Here is a 10,707-nt window from a genome sequence, read left to right on the forward strand (position 1 = left end):
TTTGGGTCAGGTGATTTAAAGCCCAGCATGTGTTCGCTGACCCATTGAGCCAGCGCTATTTTCATTCGGTGTCACGACATTTGATACAGAATGGGGGGAGGCAGCGTGTTGCGTTCGTCTCCGTGCCGCACAAACCACTCGCCACAATTGTAAGGCTTTAACAGAGAGTGAAAGAATCAAGACCATATTTTTTAATGCATGGAAGTTTTCCCCACATTTTCAAATTCATGACAATTACGTTTGTTACCTGAATTTAAAAGAAGAGTTTCATCAAGCATCGATACACATTTATGTAAAGTTGGAATCCAAGTATTGAAACAGTGTAGCACGGACAGGTGAACTGAGCTGGTTATTATCAAGTCCTCTTGGGCAGAATATCCCTAATTCTGCATAGAACATACTGTACATGTCAATTAATAAATGACCCTAGCTACACCCAGCCAGAAAGTTATCCTGAATCACAAAGAATCACTATACATATGATTCAAACCAAAAGAGAGAGAAAAAAAGAATAACATCAGATTGATTTATTAAGTGTGCTCCATGGAATCTAGATGTGTACGGAGTTGGACAATGCATCACAGGGAACACCTGATGCAGTGAGCTCAGCTCCCCCCCCCCCCCCCCATGAAGTAAAATTAATTTATTTGCATCAATTGGTGCATCAATCCCTGTGATAAATGCTTAAACAGATCATACCAGTAAATGTGCAGTGTGAGTTTGTACAAGTGTTTTTTTTAGTGTTATTTGTTTCAGTTTCAGTATAATTCTCCAGAAATATATCATATATGACAAATCAACAATAACATTCTTATTAAAATATTCAAAATAAACCTGACTGCTTTATAGAGGAAATTATAAATATGTGGCAGACATCAAGTGTCCTTTAACCCATTGAGGATGAGCTGATTTTGCTATTGAACATGCTTTTCCCATCTAGACACCTGCCTGAGTATACACTTGACTAGTCTCCAACTGATAAATGGTTCACATGTTACTTTTGTAGCAATCAAAGTGATGTGATACGAATCAATTTCTGAATACTTTAATCAGGAAACAAAGGTCTTATTATCCTAGAGCAACATGGCAAATATAATCCAAATCTGACTGAAATCAAAGTTCTAGTATTACATGAAGGAGGAACAAGAGGGGAGGTGGGAGGAGAGGGAAGGGGGGAGGGGGGAATAGGAGACAGAAGAATAGGAAAAAGAAGAAGATGGAGGAGGAGGAAGAAGAAGAAGATAATAAAGAGGAGGAGGAGGAGGATGAGGAGAGAAGTGGAGGAAGAGGAGGAGGAGAAAGGAAAATAGAGAAAGCCGGTAGCTGTCTCAGTGTAAACACTGTTCTCACAAATTCACAAACAACAGTGTCACTACATGTATGTGAATATAAAGGATCACACACATTGTGAATAGTACATGTACACTTGTCCATATGTTCACCAAGGTCTAGCAGGCTGTGATCCATCTTTACAGAAAACCATCTCTAAAAGCATCCACACCAAGTACATAGTAAATGCTCAGCAACAGCTCCAGTGACAATTCAAATGTGTGGCTGATGCGGTGATAGCTGGAAACTACACGTTGTATGTGATACTGTTAACTCTGCTCTATACACACCGAAATGACAAGCAGCTGGATTTTGCCCCCTCCCTCTCCATACCCACGAGATAGAAGCTCATAATCTCCAAGACATTAACATTCCCCCTGATTGTAGCTCTGTCCCAGCTGATTATCTCATCTGCCTTCCAGACCGGGGATGGATGAGTTGAAAAATAAGCAGTATCCAGGGCCTGAAGGGGGTAGGATGGTATCTGACATTTGAGACAGACATTGGTAGACAGGAGATCAGACTGTAGGCCATACAGTACCATCAAGACCCATTCTAGACTGGCTTGGAACTTGTTTGTAAGTTGATCTGCATACATGTATTTAAAAATGATTAAAGTTGTTGTTGGTGTTTGTTTGTTTTTTGATAATCATTCATTTGCACTTTAATCCCTTCTGTGCCAGAGACAGTGCTGTGCAGTTCTTTCTTTGCCAATCAGTAACTCTAAGCATACAAAGGTTTAAGTTTTAAAAATAAACCGGAATCACATTTCTGAAATCATTCTAGACGATGCCTGCATGGCTCAATGGGAGTTTTCAAATCAAGTTATGCTTTAAGGCATAATTTACCATAAATGAAACAAAACTCAGTAGTATATAGTTAGTGCTTTAAAATAGTTCCAAAATGTGAGTTAGGGATAGAAACAACAACTGTAAAATTTTGAATCAGTAAATATACAAAATATACAAAATGTGAACAATAGTTACAAGTGTATAATGAAAATGTTTCCAGACTAAACTGTCCACAGTTACGCTTTATTTAGAAAAATACAGATATCTCCTTAATATATCTCAGGCTTTATGGCAAAAAAAAAAAATATATTATGATAGGATGTTTTGTGGTACAACAGACCTACACATACACTGTATGCCTTAGACGTCATATCTTGAAATTTTTAAAAATCACTGTTCCCATTTGAAGATAAACAATAATAATAATAATAATAATAAACCATATTTATATGGCGCATATCACAAAATAGATTAATGTCTCTATGCGCATTGAAGGAAAAAAGGAACTAATAAATAGAAATAAGGAAAATAGTGTGAGAGAGAGAGGAGGCAAAACAAGATGAAAAGTGACAGAGCTGTGACAAACATTGCTTTAGTTTTAAACCTGGTCCACGGACATGTTAAAGAGATATGTTTTCAACAAACGTTTAAAATCATGTAGTATTAATTTGCTAAAGATATGTGGGTAATTTGTTCCATAACTCTGCTGCTGCCAGTTGAAAAGATCTTGCGCCATAAAATTGTGTTGATATTGTGGGGGTGTACAACAGAAGTTTGGACTGAGAGCGAAGATTCCTTGCTGGACGATATTTTGTTATGAGCTGTTGGAGGTAAGTAGGACTTAATTCTTGCAAACACATAAATACCATGATTAAGATCTTGAAGTCAATCCGTTGCGTTACTGGCAGCCAATGCAGTTGTCTTAAAATTGGACTTATATGTTCATTGAGTCGAGTACGTGTGACCAACCTAGCAGCAGAGTTTTGTATTCTCTGCAACTTTTGGATTTCATTGTTTGGTAAACCATACAAAATGCCGTTGCAGAAATCAAGACGAGACATAATTGAAATAGGACAATACCTTCAATTTTGGGTGTGAGTCTGGAGTCTGAAAGTTCAACCATGATGGAGATGGTGAAGCTGAATATTTTTTTTCACCTCTGCAAAGGTCTGCACACTTCGGAGGTACATACATTGTACTCCTGCTTCTAAGTTTACCAATCTTGAGATGTGTTTGATTGGCAGGCCATGAGGTTTTATGACATGGCTGTTGAAAGGAGTTCTGTCATTTACAGTCTGGCTGTCAGCACTGGGAAACTTATATTACTGTCTGAACACTGCACGACTCGACATAATCTTTGAAGAGCTTTTCAAAAGTGAGATTATAAATGGACCTGTCCTTTCACATGCGTCAAACATTTCAAGAGATTGCTTCGGAGTTGGGGAGATAACGACAGTGCAGGTTACATTGTTAGCATCTCAAATTATCTATTTGCAGAAAAGCAAAGTGTAACGTAACGTCACTCCACGTGTTGCATGATCATTGTATTGACTTTAATTCTTTGATGCATGGATACCTTTAAGACGGTCTGCAACTTAAAGTGAGGTCTTTCGAAAGATTTCATGAGATATTGGCCCCCAAAAACTGGCAGTCTGTATGCTGTTCCACACCATCCAGTCCTGAAGGTTTTTGTCCTTCCGTGATGGCTGAATGAACACAGACTATCACTGTGCACCATGAGTCGGGCATCACAGATAACAGCTAAAATGGCTTTTGAGGTCCCACTTATCTCATTTCAAATCCCTGACAAAATAGACACACTTCAAGTGCCTATAAACACAACTTCCATACGGTGATCTCACAACGAACATTTACAATCTCATAACTTATATTAAGAAGGGAAGATGACAAAATGGGGGAAAGAAGGAAAAGAAGAAGGGGAAGAAACAAAAAGAACAGCAATGCTTATAAATCTAATTTTAAATCTCTGACAAAATAGACACACCATACCTAAAAAGACAACTTCTACAGTACGTCACAATGGACATATATTATAAGAATAATACAGGAAAGGGTGAAAAGAATGGGAAAAGACGAAAGAGAAGAAAGAGAAGAAGTAATAAGAACAAAAATGATTAGGAAGAGAAGAAGAGAAATATGGTCACCACCACGAACAAGAAGCAGTTCCTAAGAAGAAGAAAAAGAAGAGCAGAGGATTTTTCTGCCACTAAATGAATCCATGTTTGGGATGTTACCTGCCCCTTTAAAACTTTCAGATATTCCCCCTCTAAAGGGATGATACAAATCTGGTTGAAATGGGGCTTCAGGTTTCCAACTTTTTGTGTGTGTGACAATATAAGAAACTTCTCATGAAATATGAAAAAGCATACAATTCTAAAATGAATTTTTGTTGTTTAATAATTTGAAAAACTTGGTTTTGAATTAAAATGACTGGACGAGATGTAGTGTATCCAAAGACAAGAGACTTGTCCTAAGAAAAGGTGGGACCGATCTTTTATTAGGACCACTTTATTTTACTTTGTTTTTGGATCTATCTCAGCCATTTCAAAAGTACATTGTAGTTTTCATAAAACAAACTTGGAATTCCTCTTAGAATTGTACCCAATTAATGTACATCACAATTTCGTAATCGTGGTTTCTATAATTTACAATGTATTTGGCAAAAAGTTAAAACCGAATCCTCCATCTCAACCAAAAGCTGTACCATCCCTTTAAACTTACAGACTTGATCTCAATTTTACCACCAACTAAGGCTTCACACACCTTTGCAACATCATACTCCACCACTGAACCATCATGCTGTTTTCTATAATGTACACCACAACATTGATGTGCCCAGGGAGTTGGGTCCAGCCGTTTCTAAATTGGGATTTTACTACTTTCCTGTCAATTAGATATCTCCCCCCTTAATAGCTGAAAGGAATGATTCTACACTACATAATGGCTGTAAGATTTGTCTTCTTCTCTTCTTCTTTTTTTCCAGGTAGTGACATTATGACAATATAGGTGTCATTTTTATGAGACCATATTATGAGAGGAAAATCTAATTCCCTGGGTCCTTCTGGTCATTGATAGTGCTTTCAAATCACTTGTATCATTCTAACCACCTTGTGACTGGAAATATGGTGGTTTGTTGGGCGTAAATCATCACAATTATACTTGTCAATTTGCAACATCCTAATCATCTCGAGCACTTCGGGGGCACAAAGTGTCTGCTATCAAACACATCAAAATGCATGCTTTACAATACAACACAAACATACACACCCAAACACTTGTAAGCATACAAGCAGTCAAACTCAGAATTTCCTGCACTCCCTCCCCCCCCCCCCCCCTCAAGACATTTCGTGGAAGATGAGAGGTCCTACTTATAGCCTGCAAGACTACAGGCTCGTAATTAAATTCATTTTATTACCAACTACAGATTATAACATACATTAATTTACACTAGCTTTGTTAACTTCCTTGATTTTTGCTTACACCTACAGTATTACCCAAGTGATCATACAACGTATAAATAAATATGCATGCCATTCAAAATAGAACTTATCGAGGAGAGAATGTTTTAAGCTCACACTACTCTGAGTATCATATCAAACATGAAGTTTATGGAGTATGGACAAAAAGAGCTTGTTTGCTAGATAGGCCCTACATGCACATGTACTATATGTAGTACCTTGACAAGGATGAATAATGAACAATAATTAACCCAAAGAGTGCTTTGCTTGCCAAGATTTGTCATCCCCAATCACTAATCCATCTAAATTTGACCTTGTTGTAAATCATGAAGCCCAGTCAGGTGTAACAATGTGCCTCAGTCCAACATGAAGGTCATGGTGACAGAATAGTGCTGCTCAAGGGAGATTAAATACAATCTATTCATTGACAATGACCCTGGTAACTATCAGTTCTAAACATCTGTACCATTCAACAAATCAAGAACTGTTCTAAGATTAGGTTAAGTGTTAAATGTGTAATGACACTACTTAATCCTGGATCCTGTCTTTTACTGGGCAAGTCCAAGATATCGCGCACCTTACGTATGGGACATTCAGAGATTTCAAACCTCTGAAAAGTAATGAAGGAGCACTTGGATTTTCCTGTTTATCATCAGGATGACTGGTATCCCTGAGAAGAACATTGTGTTTAAGTTTGATGTCATTTGACCTTGGGTTAATTATTTTATTAAGAAAAATATGGCAACTTACGTATGGGACCAGAGAAAAACTGGATTTTTCAAAAAAAAGTTTGACTTGAAAGTTCTCTGAAAGTACCTTATTGATCAAGTTCTGTTTAGAAGTAAAGAAAGGTACAATACTGAAGTATCTTTCAGCAAAGTTTCATTGCAAAAGAATAAAGCATTTTTTCATGAAGTTGGTTTAATTAACGAAAGTACACCTTACGTATGGGACATGGCTCAACTTACGTATGGGACATATGTCTTTAGTGCACAAGTGTATTCATGGGAATGACTTTGAATTTTCCCATAGTGTCATATTCAGTTCCACAAATCATACTACAACATTTAACAAATGAAATAGACTGCTAAGTAGGTGCTTTCCCAGTTCAAGTACCTAACAAAAGCTAAAATAAGACAAATAAAAGTAATTACCAATTTGCAATTAAATATCTTAGTTTGGATTCCGTCATGCATTAACACTGTCCTCATGATGTCTATACATACAGATACAGTATATACTGACACTCTATTTCTAGCCCATTTGTAATACTCTGGTCAATATTTTTATCAATTGAAAAAAAAAAATGTGCAAATTCTAGCTTGTGACCTTGATGTAGCATACATGCACATGTACCATGACTAATTTGTAGTCTTGATAATTTCAACTGTAAAATCAAATGTCATGTACAGTGTAATTTGCAAATACAGTTTGAAGTGGGTACTTTCAGTAGTTCTACAACTGTAGGCTTACCTTGCAAGTTGTCTAGTAAGTTTTTATAGAGCTTTATAATAGTTTGAAATGCAGCACAAAACACAACAACAAGAGTAATTCATTTTGCTCTGTAATCATCATGTTTTGCCATGTGAATTTTAGCTTCTGCAAAATCAATCAAATTTGAATGAAACTTTTAGACTTTAAAAGCCGTGGTAGAACAAAGAGATAGAAGAATGTATGTACCTATGCTGGCTTTTTTTTTTCTCAAATTGCATGGCTTCAAGTCTATGAAACCAAAGACCACAAAATTTGTGTTGATACTTTGTACATACATAATGCTTGTGTAGTGAAACAGGAAAGATTATCATTTGTATTCAAGTCTTCAGAGAAAACGTAATTCTAGATTTGAAACTCTTAAGTAACTCACTGATCTGAAACTTACAATTTTGATAAATTCTAATAACCTCATTTGATCATACACTACCAGATTGCAATGTATGTTGATAATTGTGTAGATGTGGGGTACAAAGTAAGTATGATTTGATGAAGGTGTCTCAGAGCACATCTGTCTCCTCAAACACAAAATAGCAAAAAAATGAAATCCCTATTTTTTGTGTAGTTTGTGTTTTTAGCACTCCAACCAGAGAACCAGTATTGATATTGTGGTTCATGGTAAATATAGTCTTCATTTTACCGGATTTTTAGAAATCATGTTCATGACCTTGATAAAGTCATGACATATTCTGAGGGTGTGCAGTTGAAATATTAAACATCATATCAAAATAAAAAGTATTCTCGTAGGGTTTTTCCTTTGCTATCAACTCTATTAATGACAAAGTTACCTGCTGTCACCTCAAGTGATTTTTCTATTCAGTAAGACCTGTAATGTTGTCATTGATGAGCGCCACAAGCACAATTGTTTTGATTTCCCTTTTGAGGCTGTACAGCCTGTAGTACATGCTGAACAATGTACTGCACCTAAAATGACACTCAGAGAATCCCACTCTCTTGTACAAAGTCATTTTGTAGAGAGGTAAAGTTGAAAATGATAACTGAATTAAGAAAATATCCAATATCAAAATGTTAAAGGGAGGAATGCTAATTGAAGACCAGCTGCACAGCCTGTAATGAAAATAAATGAATATTCTTTATTTTCCTTTCTTAATCATAGAATGACTCAATAATGCTGTTCTTACACTCTCCCTGAGGTCAACTGAGTAGGAGAGGCAGATATATAGACATATCCTTCAGAGTAGGTGCAAAGATAACCATTAACCAAACAAATGTAAGGACATATAGCATCCATGTCAAAAGGCGGTTTTCCCATTCACTTTGCATGTAATGTCCCATACGTAAGGCATTTGTCCCATACGTAAGCAAACTTTAATTAGTTATAAGAGGAAGGACTAATTAAATTTCCACATTTAGTTTTGCTAATATGGAGTTAAAATGAATAAATTAGAACTTCCTGAAGTATGATTGGTCAATGTTAGAAATCTTTAGAGAAAACTTAAAAAAACATACTCAAATCCTTACGTATGGGACACTTCGTTCTGGGAAAGTGCATAATTTGCATAATTAATGTGCTGACCTTGTCTTACCAATTGGAAATTATACTAGCTCATACAGGGGTCATGTCCATAAAGGAACTAGGTCAAGGACAAATTCAACTGATTTTATATGAATATTTTTAATTTGTCCCATACGTAAGGTTTGTTTTTACTTTATGCAAATTAAGGTCATATTTCTTGCATAAATTTGCATAATTCAATATTTTCTTTGCTGGAAATATATAATTTAACTCTTTGGCTACAACATGATATCAATAACTTTTCGATTAAATCAAGATGAATTTTGAGCATCTGAGGGGACATTATCTTGGACTTGCCCTACTATAGGGCCGTTTACACCTCAAAGTTATCAATTATTGTATTTTTTGTTTTGTTTTAGATTCAAGTGTCACCAAAAATTATCAATTGGCGGCAAGTGAAGCACTTTAAAGGGATGTTCATAACTTTTTTGGTTGAGATGGGAGCTTCAGTTTTCCAACTTTTTTCAAAAAACAATATGAAATATGAAAGAGCATGTAAGAGGGATTCAAAGTTTGATGGAAATTGGTTTTGAAATGGCTGAGATATATTATCCAAAACAAAGGGGCCCTAATACAAGGTGGGATCAACCTCTTATTAGGACCACTTTATCAAATTCCTTTGTTTTTGGATAGCAAGTAAACTTTGAGTTCCTCTTAGAATTATTCTTTGATATTTCATAAAAGATTGATCTACAAAATCAAAACCTGAATCTGTAGACCTGAATTTTCCTTCACAGTATAGGCCTAATGTCACTAGCATGCCTGTATTTGTACTATCATGGTGCATCTCAAGCAGAAATATTAATGCTCTTACATGTAGGTGCCCAAACTCAACCCATGTAACAAAAGCTTGAACCAGGTAATATTCTTCACAGGCTTGGAAATGTCTGTTTATGCTATCAATCAATTATGATGGGGATCAAATTGGGAATTTTCACTCATTGCTTTGCCATATGGAAGAGTCTGCTCTGTATGAAGGGTTTGTGTGAACACACCTTTGGAAACAACATCACAAATTATCATAATGAGAATCCTCCCATATCTCTCCATCACGAATTCAGAGTGAAAATAATAAATTCATCAATCACATCACCATGCTTATAAAACTATTCCAGATTGATTCCACATATTGAGACTGCATGTAAAGAATTATTTATTCTTAGCAGAAATTTTGAGCACACTAACGTTACAGTTCAGTAGTTGCATGGGTAAACCTGGCCTAGCAGGTAAACTTGGCCCCCAGCGGTAGGCCGAGTTCACCCATAGTTACAATTGTATGGTACATCAAAACTGGTTCCAATCGGCTATTTTTCTGAATTTGTACTGATTGTATTAAAAAGCTATTTTGAAAGTAGATTTCCACAGTACATTTTTATCAAAACACTATCATCAGTTTCATACTGTTGTGTGTTGATGTTTTGTTGTTTAAAACGATTGTGTATAAATGACCAGAATAAAACATTGTCAGTTCTAGAGAAGAAAAATGGACTGAAAAGAATGTAGATCAAACCTGTCGACAGCTGGTCCATTCTCCAATTCGCCATTTGTATGATGGTAGTGACAACTCAACTGTACAATCGGGTAGCTTGAGATTTTTCTGTGCTTGAGACAGCTCGCCGCATTCTCTCCCGCCGAAGCGAGGCGAGCGGACCACCACTCTCGACCGGTATCGCGCCGCTGGCTTGCAAGTACCGCTCCACTCGGACCAAGCAATCCACGACCCGAGCACACAATCTTCCGGGCAAATGACACATTTCTGATAGGATGACGGACGTGATAAGCCACTACAATAATGGTATGGAACTCTTGTTCTTTCGTCGTCCGAATTTTCGTCTATATAAACACAAAATACATCCCTCGTTTGGCCACAGAAAGTTTTATTTTGGCTGCTCCCACAAGCAGTCCACGGGCTAGCAGCCCATTCAAACGGGATGGAAGTCGGGATGGAGGTAGGGGTATGGGTCGTGGAGTTCACAAGCGGCGATACTGCCTGAGGAGTCTTTTGTGCCCCTACGAAATCACGGTTTCTAAGTCCAAAGAAGAAAATCAATAAGTGGATAAATACCCTGATTACGGACAT

General features: G+C 36.7%; 1 protein-coding gene across 1 annotated transcript in view; it reads right to left on the reverse strand.

Annotated features, from left to right (window-relative positions):
• LOC140246703 (thrombospondin type-1 domain-containing protein 7A-like) overlaps positions 1-10,707 on the reverse strand; it is a 61,245-nt gene extending 50,538 nt beyond the window's left edge. The window contains exon 1 of the mRNA XM_072326041.1: positions 10,138-10,707. Within this exon, the coding sequence (XP_072182142.1) occupies positions 10,138-10,707 (570 nt within the window). The remainder of the gene's footprint in view (positions 1-10,137) is intronic.

This window comes from Diadema setosum, chromosome 3 (genome assembly GCF_964275005.1).
Source record: "Diadema setosum chromosome 3, eeDiaSeto1, whole genome shotgun sequence".
Taxonomy (NCBI): Eukaryota; Metazoa; Echinodermata; class Echinoidea; order Diadematoida; family Diadematidae; genus Diadema; species Diadema setosum.